Here is a 21200-nt window from a genome sequence, read left to right on the forward strand (position 1 = left end):
TTTTGCCAAAAAAGCAAACATATGAAGCTATAACTCCAGAACGGTAAATAACAGAAACACACTTAGTACCTCAAAACAAAGTTAATATAAGGGTTAATTTTAATTTTTTTGTTGTTATTTGAAATATCGGTCCATATGCTATAAATTCTTGTAATTTTAGTAAATAAGGCCAACAAATAAATAATATTTCGATATGTTTCATTGAAAATTTCCAAATATTGAAAAATTTGAACTTTGACCTCCAAAGTTTACGCCTTACGATTTCCCGATTTATATATAAATTTAGGGACATATTTTATATTACATAAGAAATAATATTCTGTAAATATTTTGTTTAAAATGTATAACAGTAAAGAATTAGGACATTTTTGTAAAATATTACAAAAAAAATAAGTTTTTCGCGAAATTCGAAGAGTTCAAATCGCAGGTACAGCTTAACTATAAGAGGTATTGACCTAATTTTTTCACAGTTTTATTCCCTAATCAGTTGGCCATAAATTCCCCGGTGATTTTTCAAAAATATTAAAATTTGTTTAACAAAGATTTAAAAAAACTGAAAATGGAGTTTTGAAACTGCCGTGTAAAAAAATATTTTTTTTTTATCATAGCTGAGAACAGGTCCACGATATCTTTTAAGCATAAAAACTTATATTCGAGTAAATATAGATATATTTTATGTAATAAAATAGTTTTATTAGAATATTTGCCAAAATAAGTTAAATTTTTTTTTCCACATTTCCTAATCAAGTGCTCTGAGACATGTTAATGGCCTGGGGAATTTTTATTAACATTTTTGGAGACAAAATCTGTTGTAACTCTGTTTGACTTAAAGTAACAAGAATTATGTATATAATATAAATTTTGAAGTACAATATTAGCTTTGTTTTGAGGTATTAAGTGTGTTTCTATTATTATCCGTTCTGGAGTTATAGCTTCATATGTTAGCTTTTAGCCCAAAATTTGGATTTATTCAAACTTTGAGCGACTGGCGGCACGTGTTAACGTTTATTAATCGAGCTCAAGTTTCGGCTATATATTAGTATGTGGAAAGTGGAATCATTTTGTGGGGTTAAGGACAACAAGATTCCAACATTGACTTTTTGCGGTCACTCTAGTGTGTACATATGAATGTAGTCTACAGAGGGTTTATAAAAATGTTTGTTTTTTATTTTTTTCCCTTTTTGGTAGATGACTCTTTTTTGGTAAACTTATATTTATTGTATTTATAGGCATTTTTAAAATGGACTACATTGCAGTAGTTTTTGTAATGGTATTATATTCTTAAATGTTTAATTTACTCACATGTTTACAACAAAGTCCAGCAATAAAAAAAATAACTGGAAAATAACTGCATAATATTTATATTTTTAATTCCTTTTGCTTTTGTTAATATAGTGAAAAATTTTTAAATAATTTATACATTGTCAGATTTCTCATTTAACTATTTGGGTCAACTAAAAAAAAAAATAGTTTTTTACAATTATAAAGTACAACAAAATTCAAGTTGACTCTAAAAAATCAAGAAGATATTAAAATTTTTTTTGCTGATTTTGGTATTGAAATGGGCCATCATACTTTTGAGTTCTTTTAAGGTTCTAACACGATCTAGCTATGTCCATGTGTTTGTTGAAAGATGATAGGTAAAAAGTTCGCCTACATGAATACGACATTCTTTGCTTGTTATCTTTCTAATTTTATCTTTTACATTTCCTTTGTTTTGAATAGGCAAATTAAAGTTTTTCACCTTTGCACCTTCTGGTTATTGGAGTTAATTGAAGTGATTCCTCTAACTCGGGGGCATTAGAATGTTTTATACAAGTACATTTCAAGAGCTTTTTGCATGTTTTCATGTCTTCATGTTTTTCTTGTTACTTTTTTTCTTCAGAGAAATTTTATCTATTTCTTTGATGTCGCTATTTCATAAATATTCAAAAAACTTTTCATAAGAAAAAAAAAAAAAAAATATGTAAATAGTTCATGTCACTGGATGTGAAACTATTTTGCTCGTTCTACATTTTACTTAAATACATATTGCATATTTAGTGAAACAATTCTTAATATTAATTAATCTTCAGTAAATACGTTAATGCGTTTTTTGAGTATGAACTTATGATTCTAATCATCATCAGTAATATAGAAAACAAGTTAGAGTGCTATATTCGGCTGAGCCGAATCTTAAATACCCTCCACCAGCAACTTTTGTATTAATACATTTCTAATTAATAAAATATTTGTAGAAATAAATTTTCTCATGTCTTAAATAGAAAAATCCCAATATTTAAACAGCTTAAATCTACTACAATTCCAAGATTTATTGAACATTAGAAACGCCACTTTCTTTTAAATTTTTAATAGCGCCCTAAGATATGCTTTAGCGATATTTAGTATTTGCATGTATGCATGTGTGTGAAAGATTTAAGGATTTTCAAAATACATACATATATATAATTTTGTTCTACACAAATTGATAATGCAAATAGTTAAATACCGTTAAAGCGCTTTTAGGGGCAGGACCTAGTATGAGAGATATGACTAAATATAGACCGATCGTGAAAAATTTTTGAAATAACATTAAGTGCTTTTTGCATTACAAAATAGTATTTATGAACAAAAATAGTATTTATTTATATCATTATTTGGTAATGAGTTATGTGCCTTTAAGTGTTTTTCTGAAAGGGACCTTGTATGGGAGCTATGATCAATTATGGATCGATAGGAAAACAATTTCACAGTAATATTTCACTGTATATGAGCAATATTTTTGCCAAACTTTATATGGATATCTTAATTTAGTAATGAGTTATGTGCGTTTAAGCGATTTTCGGGAGGGGACCTTGTATGGGAGCTATGGACCGATCGGAAAAAAAATTATCTGTAATATTTCTGTGCATATGAGTAATATTTGTGCCATATGGGTATCTTAATTACGTAATGAGTTATGCGCGTTTAAGTGATTTTCGGGAGGGGACCTTGTATGGGAGCTATGACCAATTATGGACCGATCGAAAAAAATTTCACAGTAATATTTCTATGCATATGGGCAATACTTGTACCAAATTTTATATGGATATCTGAATTTAGTAATGAGTTATGCGCGTTTAAGTGATTTTCGGGAGGGGACCTTGTATGGGAGCTATGATCAATTATGGACCGATCGGAAAAAAATTTCACAACAAAATTTCTGTGCATATGAGTAATATTTGTACCAAATTTTATATGGATGTCTTAATTTAGTTATGAGTTAAGCGCGTTTAAGTGATTTTCGGGAGGGACCTTGTGTGGGAGCTATGACCAATTATGGACCGATCGTAAAAAAATATCACAGTAATATTTCTATGCATATGGGCAATACTTATACCAAATTTTATATGGATATCTTAATTTAGTACTGAGTTATGCGCGTTTAAGTGATTTTCGGGAGGGGACCTTGTATGGGAGCTATGATCAATTATGGACCGATCGGAAAAAAATTTCACAACAAAATTTCTGTGCATATGAGTAATATTTGTACCAAATTCTATATGGATATCTTAATTTAGTTATGAGTTAAGCGCGTTTAAGTGATTTTCGGGAGGGGACCTTGTATGGGAGCTATGACCAATTATGGATCGATCGGAAAAAACTTTCACAGTAATATTTCTATGTATATGGGCAATACTTACACCAAATTTTATTTGGATATCTTAATTTAGTAATGAGTTATGCGCGTTTAAGTGATTTTCGGGAGGGGACCTTGTATGGGAGCTATGATCAATTATGGACCGATCGGAAAAAAATTTCACAACAAAATTTCTGTGCATATGAGTAATATTTGTACCAAATTTTATATGGATGTCTTAATTTAGTTATGAGTTAAGCGCGTTTAAGTGATTTTCGGGAGGGGACCTTGTGTGGGAGCTATGACCAATTATGGACCGATCGTAAAAAAATATCACAGTAATATTTCTATGCATATGGGCAATACTTATACCAAATTTTATATGGATATCTTAATTTAGTACTGAGTTATGCGCGTTTAAGTGATTTTCGGGAGGGGACCTTGTATGGGAGCTATGACCAATTATGGACCGATCGGAAAAAACTTTCACAGTAATATTTCTATGCATATGGGCAATACTTACACCAAATTTTATTTGGATATCTTAATTTAGTAATGAGTTATGCGCGTTTAAGTGATTTTCGGAAGGGGACCTTGTATGGGAGCTATGATTAATTATGGACCGATCGGAAAAAAATTTCACAACAATATTTCTATGCATATGGGCAACACTTACACCAAATTTTATTTGGATATCTTAATTTAGTTATGAGTTAAGCGCGTTTAAGTGATTTTCGGGAGGGGGCCTTGTATGGGAGCTATGACCAATTTTGGACCGATCGGAAAAAATTTTTACAGTAATATTTCTATGCATATGGGCAATACTTGTACCAAATTTTATTTGGATATCTTAATTTAGTAATGAGTTATGCGCGTTTAAGTGATTTTCGGGAGGGGACCTTGTATGGGAGCTATGTCCAATTATGGACCGATCCATAAAATTTTTCTTCTGAAAGAATTCTATTGACATAGGATATTAATTTATAAAATTTTGTGAAGATATCGACATTGTGGCGGAAGTTATTAACAAAAAACCCATTTTCCGGGAATATGTACTTTTGTATGGGAGGTATATGAAATTGTGGACCGATTCTGGTAATTTTCAGCAGGGATCAAGATCTTGTACAGAAACGAATGTGTGGTGATTTCCATGGAATTATCTTGCATAGTTTTCGAGAAAACTACATCAGAATGTGTAAAAAATGCTTATTTTTTTCCGAGGTTGTTTTAAATTTTGATTCATAACTTTTCCCGATGTGAACCGATTTTGCCCATTTGCAATACCAAACAACTTAGGAAAATGAAGAACATTTTGGGTGAATTTGGTTAAGCTCTATTGCTTCGTTTTATCGTGAGCGTGTTTTACACAGACAGACGGACAGACGGACAGACGGACATAGCTAAATCGACTCAGAATTTGATAAGGACCCAGAATATATATACTTTGTTGGGTCTCAGATGAATATTTCTTGGTGTTACACACGGAATGACAAAGTTATATATACCCTCTATCACCACTGATGGTGGTGGAGGGTATAAAAATTTGCTGGTATAACTATTTATACCCTCCACCACCATCAGTGGTGATAGAGGGTATATATAACTTTGTCATTCCCAACAAAGTATATATATTCTGGGTCCTTATCAAATTCTGAGTCGATTTAGCTATGTCCGTCTGTCCGTCTGTCCGTCTGTCTGTGTAAAACACGCTCACGATAAAACGAAGCAATAGAGTTTAACCAAATTCACCCAAAATGTTCTTCATTTTCCTAAGTTGTTTGGTATTGCAAATGGGCAAAATTGGTTCACACCGGGAAAAGTTATGAATCAAAATTTAAAACAACCTCGGAAAAAAATAAGCATTTTTTACACATTATGATATAATTTTCTCGAAAACTATGCAAGATAATTTCATGGAAATCACCATATATTCGTTTCTGCACAAGATCTTGATCCCTGCTGAAAATTGCCAGAATCGGTCCACAATTTCATATACCTCCCATACAAAAGTACAAATTCCCGGAAAATGGGTTTTTTGTTAATAACTTCCGCTACAATGTCGATATCTTCACAAAATTTCACAAATTAAAATCTTATGTCAATAGAATTCTTCCAGAGGAAAAATTTTATGGATCGGTCCATAATTGGTCATAGCTCCCATACAAGGTCCCCTTCCGAAAATCACTTAAACGCGCATAACTCATAACTAAATTAAGATATCCATATAAAATTTGGTACAAGTATTGCCCACATGCATAGAAATATTACCGTGAAATTTTTTTCCGATCGGTCCATAATTGGTCATAGCTCCCATACAAGGTCCCCTCCCGAAAATCACTTAAACGCGCATAACTCACAACTAAATTAAAATATCCATATAAAATTTGGTACAAGTATTGCCCACATGCATAGAAATATTACCGTGAAATTTTTTTCCGATCGGTCCATAATTGGTCATAGCTCCCATACAAGGTCCCCTCCCGAAAATCACTTAAACGCGCATAACTCATAACTAAATTAAGATATCCATATAAAATTTGGTACAAGTATTGCCCACATGCATAGAACTATTACCGTGAAATTTTTTTCCGATCGGTCCATAATTGGTCATAGCTCCCATACAAGGTCCCCTCCCGAAAATCACTTAAACGCGCATAACTCATAACTAAATTAAGATATCCATATAAAATTTGGTACAAGTATTGCCCACATGCATAGAAATATTACCGTGAAAGTTTTTTCCGATCGGTCCATAATTGGTCATAGCTCCCATACAAGGTCCCCTCCCGAAAATCACTTAAACGCGCATAACTCATTACTAAATTAAGATATCCATATAAAATTTAGTATAAGTATTGCCCATATGCATAGAAATATTGCTGTGAAATTTTTTTCCGATCGGTCCATAATTGGTCATAGCTCCCATACAAGGTGCCCTCCCGAAAATCACTTAAACGCTCATAACTCATTACTAAATTAAGATATCCATATAAAATTTGGTATAAGTATTGTCCATATGCACAGAAATATTACTGTGAAATTTTTTTCCGATCGGTCCATAATTGGTCATAGCTCCCATACAAGGTCCCCTCCCGAAAATCACTTAAACGCGCATAACTCATTACTAAATTAAGATATCCATATAAAGTTTGGCAGAAATATTGCTCATATACAGAGAAATATTACTGTGAAATTGTTTTCCTATCGATCCATAATTGATCATAGCTCCCATACAAGGTCCCTTTCAGAAAAACACTTAAAGGCACATAACTCATTACCAAATAATGATATAAATAAATACTATTTTTGTTCATAAATACTATCTTGTAATGCAAAAAGCACTTAATGTTATTTCAAAAATTTTTCACGATCGGTCTATATTTGGTCATATTTCTCATACTAGGTCCTGCCCCTGAAAGCGCTTTAACCGTATTTAACTATTTGCATTATAAATTTGTGTAGAACAAAATTATATATATGTATGTATTTTGAAAATCCTTAAATCTTTCACACACATGCAAATACTAGATATCGCTAAAGCATATCTTAGTGCGCTATAAAAATTTAAAAGGAAGTGGCGTTTCTAATGTTCAATAAATCTTGGAATTGTAGTAGATTTAAGATGTTTAAATCTTGGGTTTTTTCTATTTATGACATGAGAAAACTTATTTCTACAAATATTTTATTAATTAGTAATGTTTTAATACAAAAGTTGCTGGTGGAGGGTATTTAAGATTCGGCTCAGCCGAATATAGCACTCTAACTTGTTTTTGTTTAAAAACATATTAGTTGCGTGGTTTCAACTTTTCACCAAAAAAATTGTTTTTCTTCAAACAAACGTATTTTGTTAATACCAATAACTAATTGAATGTGTGTCAGTATGAATAGTTTTTGAATTTTATTAGAGATTTTTAAAAGAAGGAAGTGAAAAAAAAAACAAATATACACAGACACACAGTTTGATTGATGAATTCCTCTATTCAATTTCAAAACTACAAACAAACAGACAAAAAGAAACATAGAATAAAAACTTTAACTATTTTTCATTCTTATCAACAACCAGTTCATGTTCAAGGATCAATGTTATTAAACAAAATAGCAACAATTTTGTACAAATCTGTTCAAAAATTGTAGAATAAAATACAATATATAAATAGGAGAACATAGTTTTAAAGAATGGCAAAAAAAAACATTCCATCAATTCTAGAAAAATACCCATAGAGACAATCAATCTTTTGTTTTAGAAGCTTTTTTATTAGTTTTGAAATGAGAAACAGACAAAAGTTAAACTTAAATAAATGTTGTTGTTGGCATATTTTTGTAGTTCTTTTTAAAAGAATATTGCGGATAAATTCAGACAAAAATTTTTTAGTCAAAAACAAAATGGGATTAAGGAAATTTTAAGGTGATTATCAACGAGGTGTTATTTAATAATTTATCAGATTGGACCAAATAAAACAGACAAGACTATAGACTAGACTATAAACTAGTTTTTATAGACTATACTGTTGACTAGACTATAGACTAGATTATAGACTGGACTATAGACTAGACTATAGACTAGACTAGGCTAGACTACAGGCTAGACTATAGACTAGACTATAGACTATACTATAGACTAGACTATAGACTAGACTACAGGCTAGACTGTAGACTAGACTAGACTATAGACTAGACTAGACTAGACTATACTAGACTAGACTATATAGACTAGACTAGACTAGACTATAGACTAGACTATAGACTAGACTATAGACTAGACTATAGACTAGACTATAGACTACTATAGACTAGACTATAGACTAGACTATACTAGACTGTAGACTAGACTATAGACTAGACTATAGACTAGACTATAGACTAGACTATAGACTAGACTATAGACTAGACTATAGACTAGACTATAGACTAGACTATAGACTAGACTATAGACTAGACTATAGACTAGACTATAGACTAGACTATAGACTAGACTATAGACTAGACTATAGACTAGACTATAGAGACTAGACTATAGACTAGACTATAGACTAGACTATAGACTAGACTATAGACTAGACTATAGACTAGACTATAGACTAGACTATTGACTAGACTATAGACTAGACTATAGATAGACTATAGACTAGACTATAGACTAGACTATAGACTAGACTATAGACTAGACTATAGACTAGACTATAGACTAGACTATAGACTAGACTATAGACTAGACTATAGACTAACTATAGACTAGACTATAGACTAGACTATAGACTAGACTATAGACTAGACTAGACTAGACTATAGACTAGACTATAGACTAGACTATAGACTAGACTATAGACTAGACTATAGACTAGACTATAGACTAGACTATAGACTAGACTATAGACTAGACTATAGACTAGACGATAGACTATACTAGACTAGACTATACTAGACTATAGACTACTAGACTAGACTATAGACTAGACTATAGACTAGACTATAGACTAGACTATAGACTAGACTATAGACTAGACTATAGACTAGACTATAGACTAGACTATAGACTAGACTATAGACTAGACTATAGACTAGACTATAGACTAGACTATAGACTAGACTATAGACTAGACTATAGACTAGACTATAGACTAGACTATAGACTAGACTATAGACTAGACTATAGACTAGACTATAGACTAGACTATAGACTAGACTATAGACTAGACTATAGACTAGACTATAGACTAGACTATAGACTAGACTATAGACTAGACTATAGACTAGACTATAGACTAGACTATAGACTAGACTATAGACTAGACTAGACTATAGACTAGACTATAGACTAGACTATAGACTAGACTATAGACTAGACTATAGACTAGACTATAGACCAGACTATAGACTAGACTATAGACTAGACTATAGACTAGACTATAGATTAGACTATAGACTAGACTATAGATTAGACTATAGACTAGACTATAGATTAGACTATAGACTAGACTATAGACTAGACTGTAGACTAGACTATAGACTAAACTATAGACTAGACTATAGACTAGACTATAGACTAGACTATAGACTAGACTATAGACTAGACTATAGACCAGACTATAGACTAGACTATAGACTAGACTATAGACTAGACTATAGACTAGACTATAGACTAGACTATAGACTAGACTATAGACTAGACTATAGACTAGACTATAGACTAGACTATAGACTAGACTATAGACTAGACTATAGACTAGACTATAGACTAGACTATAGACTAGACTATAGACTAGACTATAGACTAGACTATAGACTAGACTATAGACTAGACTATAGACTAGACTATAGACTAGACTATAGACTAGACTATAGACCTAGACTATAGACTAGACTATAGACTAGACTATAGACTAGACTATAGACTAGACTATAGACTAGACTATAGACTAGACTATAGACTAGACTATAGACTAGACTATAGACTAGACTATAGACTAGACTATAGACTAGACTATAGACTAGACTATAGACTAGACTATAGACTAGACTATAGACTAGACTATAGACTAGACTATAGACTAGACTATAGACTAGACTATAGACTAGACTATAGACTAGACTATAGACTAGACTATAGACTAGACTATAGACTAGACTATAGACTAGACTATAGACTAGACTATAGACTAGACTATTGACTAGACTATAGACTAGACTATAGATTAGACTATAGACTAGACTATAGACTAGACTATAGACTAGACTATAGACTATAGACTAGACTATAGACTAGACTATAGACTAGACTATAGACTAGACTATAGACTAGACTATAGACTAGACTATAGACTAGACTATAGACTAGACTATAGACTAGACTATAGACTAGACTATAGACTAGACTATAGACTAGACTATAGACTAGACTATAGACTAGACTATAGACTAGACTATAGACTAGACTATAGACTAGACTATAGACTAGACTATAGACTAGACTATAGACTAGACTATAGACTAGACTATAGACTAGACTATAGACTAGACTATAGACTAGACTATAGACTAGACTATAGACTAGACTATAGACTAGACTATAGACTAGACTATAGACTAGACTATAGACTAGACTATAGACTAGACTATAGACTAGACTATAGACTAGACTATAGACTAGACTATAGACTAGACTATAGACTAGACTATAGACTAGACTATAGACTAGACTATAGACTAGACTATAGACTAGACTATAGACTAGACTATAGACTAGACTATAGACTAGACTATAGACTAGACTATAGACTAGACTATAGACTAGACTATAGACTAGACTATAGACTAGACTATAGACTAGACTATACTAGACTATAGACTAGACTATAGACTAGACTATAGACTAGACTATAGACTAGACTATAGACTAGACTATAGACTAGACTATAGACTAGACTATAGACTAGACTATAGACTAGACTAGACTATAGACTAGACTATAGACTAGACTATAGACTAGACTATAGACTAGACTATAGACTAGACTATAGACCAGACTATAGACTAGACTATAGACTAGACTATAGACTAGACTATAGATTAGACTATAGACTAGACTATAGATTAGACTATAGACTAGACTATAGATTAGACTATAGACTAGACTATAGACTAGACTGTAGACTAGACTATAGACTAAACTATAGACTAGACTATAGACTAGACTATAGACTAGACTATAGACTAGACTATAGACTAGACTATAGACCAGACTATAGACTAGACCATAGACTAGACTATAGACTAGACTATAGGCTAGACTATAGACTAAACTATAGACTAGACTATAGACTAGACTATAGGCTAGACTATAGACTAGACTATAGACTAGACTATAGACTAGACTATAGACTAGACTATAGACTAGACTATAGACTAGACTATAGACTAGACTATAGACTAGACTATAGACTAGACTATAGACTAGACTATACTACAGACTAGACTATAGACTAGACTATAGACTAGACTATAGACTAGACTAGACTATACTACAGACTAGACTATAGACTAGACTATAGACTAGACTATAGACTAGACTATAGACTAGGCTATAGACTAGACTATAGACCAGGCTATAGACTAGACTATAGACTAGACTATAGACTAGACTATAGAATAGACTAGACTATAGACTAGACTATAGACTAGACTATAGACTAGACTATAGACTAGACTATAGACTAGACTATAGACTAGACTATAGACTAGACTATAGACTAGACTATAGACTAGACTATTGACTAGACTATAGACTAGACTATAGACTAGACTATAGACTAGACTATTGACTAGACTATAGACTAGACTATAGACTAGACTATAGACTAGACTATAGACTAGACTATAGACTAGACTATAGACTAGACTATAGACTAGACTATAGACTAGACTATAGACTAGACTAAAGACCGCTTAACGCATTTTTCCCTCAATTGCCATATCATAAACCTCAGATTTGACTGGAAAACGTTAAATTGGCAACACTGGCAAATATCATCCCGATCGGAAAACATCTGTTTCAAAGTTGGTTCAGTTGACATATACATATGCACATTAAAACTAATTATTACAAATGTAATAAAAGAAACATTTATTAAATGTAAATGAAAGACATAATTACAATTTGCTTATTCCACCATAATTCAAATATTCCGCTGGCCGATATTTTTTTATAAAGGGCATAATATATTCCTCAACTTTTTCCACATCAGTTAAATGGCAGTGATGTTTTACTCCCGGTATTTTATAAAAAAAGAAATTTGGATTATTTTCTTTAAGAAGCTGTAAAATCCTCTTAGTTGTGGCCTGCTCCTCGTTTAAGTGATACGAATGTTCAGCTTTTAAAACCAACCATTTAATGTTACACATTCTCTTGGCCATAAGCTCGGTTAATTTTGGTTCTGTATAGGTTTCCAGCAGGAACTTAATACCACCATCTCGGGAAAAATAATATTTATGGGGTTGTTTTTTGGACAATGTTATATTACGTTGTAATATAAATTTAGCTTTATCCACATCCACTGATCTTTCGGAGGCTTCATATATCATTTTTTCTAATTCTGCAAAAGTGTAGCTAGGAGGTTCGTCGCCTTGCATTTGGTTTTTCACTTTACGTTCTGTATCGATGAGGAATTTTTCTATACAAAAATTTAAAGTGTTTATTTGTTGATCCAAGGTGAAATATCTGGTATGCAAAACGTCTATGCTAATAATTATATCAACTAATTCCGGAAATAAAGCAGCAAAATGATAGATAATGGCACAAGACATTGAGTGACCAATAAGAGATATTTTTGACCATTTATAATAAGTCATAATTTCTTTAATTACTCTCACATAATCGGAGGTGTGGTAAATTAAACCGGCAGGAAAATGAGAAGATCTACCATGACCCGGTAAATCTATAGCTAAAATGGCAACATGTTGACCTAACTTCGGAGCCAGTAATGCAAATGATCCCGCGTTGTCTTGCCAGCCATGCAGGGCCAGAATAGGTCTTTCATTACGATTACCATACCAGCAAGCAGCTATGTAGCCTGTACGTAGCGGAATTTGTAATTCTTCGTACTGAAAATTAAAATAAAAGTAATAATTTTGTTATTTTCTTGTAAGTTTAGATCATTTACCTTAATTTTTGAGCTCATTTCTTGTAGAATTATTATTTTAAATGGATTTTAATCTTTTCCACTATTCTTCGCTATAAAAGTGGTGCAAAACTGTTTTCTTAGACATGTTTTTGCCGAATTATATTTAATATAACTAATAATAGAGCCATTTGTTACCTTTAGACAAAATTCTAAAGAAATAATAATTAATCTTTAAATCTTTAATTTCTCGTAAATAAGAGATAAGTTAAGAAAAAGCTTGCCAGATTTTTAAAATATTGTCAAACTTTTACTCCAGATCTAAGCAAACACCACCTTATATAAATGTGTTATAAAATAATAGTCAGTATCGGAATTATAGTGGTAAAGTGGTCTTATAACGTAAGACATACGGATGGAAATTTCACTCTAAGCGGTTTTTATATTTTTTCCGTTAAAAATTAACACTTTCTTTAAGTGCTTATAAAAAAAGCACTTAAAAGGTTTGTTAAAACACTTAGTTGGCAACGTTGTGTTTATATTTATCTTTCTATTTAACCAATGACCGTCTCTTTTAAGAAAAATTTCTCTTGAAATAAATAATTATTTCTCCCATAACCAGATTTGTTGTTGTTGCAAAATTAAATACTCATAGAAAATAAACAAAATCGGTTGATCCAAATATTTAATACCCTCCTCCACTATCAATGACAATAGAGAGTATAGCATATAAGTTTGTCAATCCATGTGCATCATCATGCTAATTTTTTTTTTCAATCGGTAAATAATACTAAGCGATAAAAATAAATACCTGGAAAGTGTTACTATTTCTGTAAAAGGTGGATCCGATTACAACTAGAATCTGTTTTTGAAATTTTGCCAAACACCTCATAAATAAGGGTTTTCGTACCTTTATGCACATATAAGTATTTAACTTAGTTCAATCTGAACTGATTTAAAGGTTCTCAACGGACTTAGGAAGCAGAAGCTGAGGCCTTTATTTCCTGGAGAAATATGTGTGCATTCAGAAAATGGGCACAATCGTTTAATTTTCTGAAGAAGGTTTTATATGGAGACTAGTGAGGTGTTTCGCAAATTTCAAAAACAGATTCTTTATCAACTCGGATCCATCTTTCAGAAAAATAGTGTCACTTTCCAGGTATTTCAATTTTCGTTTATTTTGTCTCACTGTGTAATTGGTAACACCGCCCACATAAGGTCAACTTCTGAAACACATTTTGTGAAAAAAATTCGACTTGAGAGTTTTGTGTGTATATAAATCTTTCCGGATCAGTCATAAATAAGTCATATAAGGATATCCTAATATAATTCTACATGCGTATTTTTATACTCACCATAAAAAACGTCATATAGATCCAAATTATATATATTCTGGATCCTTATTAAATTCTTAGACGATCTAGCCATGTCCGTCCGTCCGTCTGTCTGTCTGTTGAAAGCACGATAGAGTCCGAATGGAAAGAACTATGGAGCTGAAATTTTGCACAAATATCTATTGCTGCAGTTCAGTTGGTATTGAAAATGGGCAATATCGGTAAATGTTTTTACCTAGCCCCTCCCGGAATACAGTTTAAGCATACATTATTGTTTTAAAAGTACGAATATAGCGGCGAAATTCGACACAAATTAGTTGTATAAGACCCAAAATCTGTGTACTAGATTTTATGAGGATCGGTTCATAATTGAACTTATCTCCCATATCAGTACTCCTTCAGAAAATTAATTTAACGCTCATTACTGGATTAAAAATATGAGTAGAGCCAATAAATTCGACATAAACAAGATGTATATAAACCAGAATCGGTCTACCAAATTTTATGAGGATCTGTTCATATCTGACCCTCTTCAGAAAATTACTTTAAGGCTAATTACTGGCATAATAATGCTAAAATTCGATTTGAGCAAGTTGTGTATTAACCAAAATCGGTCTACAAAATATTATGGGGATCGGTGAGTAATTGACCTACCTTTCGTACAAGGTCCACTTCAGAAAATTACTTTAACCCAAATTACTGGCTTAAAAATACAGAACAGCGATGAATTTCAACATAAACTAGTTTTATATGAACAAAAATCGTTCTACAAAATTTTATGAGGATCGGTCCATAATTGAACCTATCCCTCATAGATAAAGCCACCTTTAGAAAGTTATAACTTTCTCCCATATAAGGTCAACTTTTGAAAATCACTTAAATGCACATATTTCTTTGTTAAATACAGCTATCGGCATAAAATGCGACACGAATATGTTTTGTGTATATACAAATCATTTTCCGAATTTTTTCAGATCTGTCCATAATAGGTCATAGCTCTCATAGAATCTGATCGGTCCATAACAAATTTATTAACCTCATCAAAATTATAGTACCCGAATTACGGAAGCAAAATTTAAACGTTTACAATTTCCTAAATATCTAAAAATATTTAGATGGACCTTTTATAAGAAGTAGCTTAAAAGTGGAGGGTATATAAGATTCGGCATAACCGAATATAGCATTCTTACTTATCTTAACTAAAATATTTCAATTAGATAATGTACATTTTTAAGAGAACAAATATTTTGTCTCTTAATTAAGAGAGTGTCAAAAAACGAAATCATATGTGGTTAATCAGGTATTTTTATTGAATACTAATAAAAATAAAAAGAGATAAACACATTTAAAAGAAACAAAAGAGAAACAAATATAAAAGATTAATTTCTTAGTTAATCTTACTCAGACAATGTACTCACCTAGTATTAAAATTTATATGTTTTTTATTTTTTTAATATTGCAAAAATATTATAAAATATTATAAAAAAATATTATAAAAAAAATACACATTACCCCAACTTTACTAAGTTTAATATATAAAATTAAGTTTAATATATAAAATTAACTTTAATTTAAATTAATTAAAGTTTCGATTTTTCCAATTTCGAATAATTTTCTTCATATTTATGCAAAAATTGTATTATCAATTGTGCCACCGGTTTGGGATTATTCAAATGCAAATGATGTGTACCCATTGGATAAATATGACATTCAAAATTTTTATTATTCTTAACCATAAACTCGTCTAATTGTGTAGCTTTAGCACTGATATTTCTTGATTCACCACCTTTTATTACCAAATAAGGCATAAAATGATCACAAATTCGTTTAGCCATTTCGAGACTTAAACCCCAATTGGGATTCATTTCACTTAAATATTTCATACGGCCATCACGTGAAAAATAGAATTTATCTGGATATAATTCCGATTTTTGTATATTACGCTCCAATATATATTTACAATTTTCCAATTCTACCGATTCCAAAGAACCTTCATATAGCAGTTGTTCACATTCTGCAAAGGAGTAACTAGGAGGCTCTGAGGGATTATCTTTTTGTAGGCGTTCATTGTCAACTAAAGCCTTTTCAATGGAATGTCTTATTACGGTGGGAAATATGTGTGGTTCCCAGTAATAGTTTTTGATTATATCCAAACTTATGACCATATCAACACGATCCGGATAGAAGGCAGCAAAATGAAAGCATACAGAACCGCCCATAGAATGACCCATTAAACTAACAGTTTTCCATTTGTAGGTCTGCATTATGCGTAGAATAACTCGCACGAATTCTATATTATGATAGAGCATGCCAACTGGTAAATGTGAGGAATGACCATGTCCAGGTAAGTCTATGCATAATATACTACGATATGGAGCAATAAGAGAAGCTAACTTTGCAAATGTTCCACAACTATCTAGCCAACCATGTAGGGCTAAGATAGGTCTTTCCATTTGATCACCATACCAGCGACCACTTATATGGCCCCAGGGAACCTTAATGCTTATTTCGCTGTACTGCGAATTTAAAAAATAGAAGAAATATTAAAATTGAAATTATTATACCATTATTTTCTTTACATGTAGTGTGTATGGAGATTTTATGTAGCTTGATCAGAAGCCAAAATATGTATATGTTTTTAAGAGTAAATATTTTGTTGTTATGCGGAGAGTACTACTCTCAATACTTATCTCTTTCTCTACACCATACTCTTTAGACTTTTTCTTATCTTGCTAGTAAGTGTTTTTGTTTAACTTTGTTGAAATAAAATTGAGACTCACATTTATAGGTTCCAAAGATTGCATTTTGTTACCAATTCAATTGATTATAGATTTATTGTAGTAAATAATAAAATCTAGTTATGTACTACTCATAAATTTTTTTAAATAAGAACAAAAGTTATAACCGTATTTAAACACTTCTGGACTAATACTGATTCTATCAAAATAAGGCAAAACAGATTTTAACACGAAAGATAATCAAAACAGGGTTGCCATATTTTTATATCATACACCACTTTAGTGGGAAGTGTATAGTGGGTTTGTGATACCAATAATTTTCTGAGTTGATTTAGTCCGTCCGTCTGTTTTCCTGTCTATCTGTCTCTCTGTCTGTCTGTCAGTCTGTTTGTCTGTCTGATCGTCCGTCCATGTAAAATGAAATGGTTTCTTAACAAGGGCAAAGCTTATTGCAAATAGCTAAATTCGATCTATTATTTTACCAAGTCCCCTTACAACCTCACCCCCCGAATAGGGCTTTTGAGTTCATAATGATACTTGTATCTCGATAAAGTAAAGAACTAAGTTTTATACTAACCTTGAAGACCTTGTGGAATTTTGTAATGATCCGGCCCATACAAAGCCCCTTTCAGAAAATGACTTCATCTAAATTAATCCATCAAATTTTATGAGGAACAGTTCATTTACCAACCCCCAGTACCATATAAATAGTATGGCAACTCTTTTAATAATTTATCAAATAATAAATAAAAAACGAGAGAGCAAAACTCTCTTAAAATATTAATTTTAAAAGTAAAAATTAATAAGAGCAGTTATCAGTGATGGGTGGAGTAGTTTTTAAATGAATACGGGAACCAAAGTGTACCGTACAAGCAAAAGTACCATAAATAGTGTATGGTTTAGAATCGCTGGAAGGAAAGGGGGTTTAGTTATAAATTTAGCTTTTAGTTATAAATTTCTTAAAAGCATTAATGCTGTCTGCCCTTTAAGTTCTTTCAATTATTATTTAAAAACAAAATCGTGTTTAACAAAATAAATGTTGAAATTATTTATTTAACTTATAGAAATTTAACCCTTTAATATTACAAAGTATACAAAAAGAAAACAAAAATAACAAAGGACCTTTTACTTAAAACAAATGATTTGCTTATTTACACACATTTTACAAAAAAAAAACTACAACATTGTTTTTGCCAGGACCTTTGACAATGAAATGAACCAACATGCAAAACAGAAATATTCATAAACATTTATTTGAAAATAAACTATTGACATTTTTATTTCCCAAACCCCCAATAGCTACCATTTTTACAACACAGCACAAAAAATAAGGACCAAAACTATAAAATAACCAGCAAAAAACAAAAAAAGGCCAACGAAACATGTGTTAATGGTACGAAATGAGAGATGTCATTAAATCCTACTCAATACTCACATGATTGACATGTTTATAAGGGTATTATTGTTGTCTCACTTTGGGTCCTATTTACAGTTCAGTTGTTGGTTTTCTTTTTTCTAAGCAATATAGTTTTTTGCTATGTTGTTTTTAAATCCTGATGGGGTGTAGGTTTTTTTACCATTTCTACTAAGTAAGAATTTAACATATTGTAAAGGATTTTTCATAAAGGCATACAAGTGTAAAGAAATTTTTATTGAAAATGACAAGTCAATATGCTTTATGAATATGCAAAAACTATTTTAAAGAATACAAAACTTTAAATAAATTTTCCTTAGTATCTGTACTTATTAAATTCATAAATATTTAACAAAAAATATTTAAATTCTGTCATCTTCAAAATAACTTTAAAAATATTTCAATTTATTTTCTTTTTTTCCTCCCCTTAATATAAAGTAGATGACTGGCTAGATAAGTCAATTGCCGTTAATATGCAGTAATAACAATGGTATGGAATTTACTTTCTTAACTTGGTTAAGGAATTTCTCCCATTAACACATACAACAATGAACTGTCAAGTGTTAAGCAACCTATCAGCATCATTCTTGAGGTCCATTACTGTTTGTATTTTACTTAATTGAAAAAAAAGGGAAAAAATGCTTTAAAAAGTGTAAAAAATGTCCCTTCAAAATTTTATGATGTAAAAAGTGTGCTAACTAAAGCAGATAAAACTTTAGTAAAAGGACATTTAGTTCATTTCCGTACTTTCTTTGCTTGGAATACGTCTATTAATTTTTATGTTGATTTAAAAAAATTAATAAAAATTAATAACAACTAACTAACTAACTAACTAACTAACTAACTAACTAACTAACTAACTAACTAACTAACTAACTAACTAACTAACTAACTAACTAACTAACTAACTAACTAACTAACTAACTAACTAACTAACTAACTAACTAACTAACTAACTAACTAACTAACTAACTAACTAACTAACTACTAACTAACTAACTAACTAACTAACTAACTAACTAACTAACTAACTAACTAACTAACTAACTAACTAACTAACTAACTAACTAACTAACTAACTAACTAACTAACTAACTAACTAACTAACTAACTAACTAACTAACTAACTAACTAACTACTAACTAACTAACTAACTAACTAACTAACTAACTAACTAACTAACTAACTAACTAACTAACTAACTAACTACTAACTAACTAACTACTAACTAACTAACTAACTAACTAACTAACTAACTAACTAACTAACTAACTAACTAACTAACTAACTAACTAACTAACTAACTAACTAACTAACTAACTAACTAACTAACTAACTAACTAACTAACTAACTAACTAACTAACTAACTAACTAACTAACTAACTAACTAACTAACTAACTAACTAACTAACTAACTAACTAACTAACTAACTAACTAACTAACTAACTAACTAACTAACTAACTAACTAACTAACTAACTAACTACTAACTAACTAACTAACTAACTAACTAACTAACTAACTAACTAACTAACTAACTAACTAACTAACTAACTAACTAACTAACTAACTAACTAACTACTACTAACTAACTAACTAACTAACTAACTAACTAACTAACTAACTAACTAACTAACTAACTAACTAACTAACTAACTAACTACTAACTAACTAACTAACTAACTAACTAACTAACTAACTAACTAACTAACTAACTAACTAACTAACTAACTAACTAACTAACTAACTAACTAACTAACTAACTAACTAACTAACTAACTAACTACTAACTAACTAACTAACTAACTAACTAACTAACTAACTAACTAACTAACTAACTAACTAACTAACTAACTAACTAACTAACTAACTAACTAACTAACTAACTAACTAACTAACTAACTAACTAACTAACTAACTAACTAACTAACTACTAACTAACTAACTAACTAACTAACTAACTAACTAACTAACTAACTATCTAACTACCTAACTATCTAATTGACGCCGTGAAGCTCCGACCCCGGATATCTCGAGAAGTATCCTATTGAAAATCTGCAATATCCGTCTTAAATAACGGAGATATGAGCAAAAATCCGACACCACCTCAGAAAATTAATTAAAAAAATTCGAATTTTTTGCATGCACAAAACACAAAAAAAGCGCTTGGTCGTGCTTTTTTTGTGTTTGAGTACTTGTGGTAAGTACTTGCTTCCGTGTTACATTAATGACCTGAAAATGCTATTGTGTGCATAAATTTTGGTATTTGAACCCCTTACTTAATAATATATATTTATACTAGGGAAATATTCTATTGCTGAAAATAGCACCTATTTTTGATATCTTTTTAAGGTGTTGCAAATCAATTTTTCCATAAAAAATTCAATTGAAAGTGCTTGAATAAGGACTTCAATTACGATAATTTAATAAACAATCATTTCAAAATAAGTTTATGAAATAATTTTTAAAATTAATTTTCATTTATGTTATTTTTTTGTTCC

At 30.9% G+C, this 21200-nt stretch overlaps 2 protein-coding genes across 2 annotated transcripts; both read right to left on the minus strand.

Annotated features, from left to right (window-relative positions):
* Positions 1-12191: 12191 nt before the first annotated feature.
* On the minus strand, positions 12192-13417 carry LOC119605568 (probable serine hydrolase). Its single transcript, XM_037958759.1, has 2 exons — positions 13255-13417; positions 12192-13195 (listed from the first exon to the last, which is right to left on the minus strand). Exons 1-2 carry the CDS (start codon positions 13270-13272, stop codon positions 12245-12247), a joined length of 969 nt encoding a protein of 322 aa, XP_037814687.1. The 5' UTR covers positions 13273-13417; the 3' UTR covers positions 12192-12244.
* A 2642-nt stretch (positions 13418-16059) lies between these two features.
* LOC119605569 (probable serine hydrolase) lies at positions 16060-17477 on the minus strand. The gene is made up of 2 exons (XM_037958760.1): positions 17327-17477; positions 16060-17062 (listed from the first exon to the last, which is right to left on the minus strand). Exons 1-2 carry the CDS (start codon positions 17348-17350, stop codon positions 16127-16129), a joined length of 960 nt encoding a protein of 319 aa, XP_037814688.1. The 5' UTR covers positions 17351-17477; the 3' UTR covers positions 16060-16126.
* Between the last annotated feature and the right edge of the window lie 3723 nt (positions 17478-21200).

Source organism: Lucilia sericata, unplaced genomic scaffold, assembly GCF_015586225.1.
Source record: "Lucilia sericata isolate MDLA Ls3-8-SP2 unplaced genomic scaffold, ASM1558622v1 Contig000497F_arrow, whole genome shotgun sequence".
Lineage (NCBI taxonomy): Eukaryota > Metazoa > Arthropoda > Insecta > Diptera > Calliphoridae > Lucilia > Lucilia sericata.

Coding starts and splice junctions, on each gene's coding strand:
- LOC119605569 (XM_037958760.1), bottom strand. CDS start 17,350: ATGCAATCTTTGGAACCTATAAAT. Junction 17,063..17,326: donor AATCTTTGGAACCTATAAAT/GTGAGTCTCAAT, acceptor TTAAATTCGCAG/TACAGCGAAATAAGCATTAA.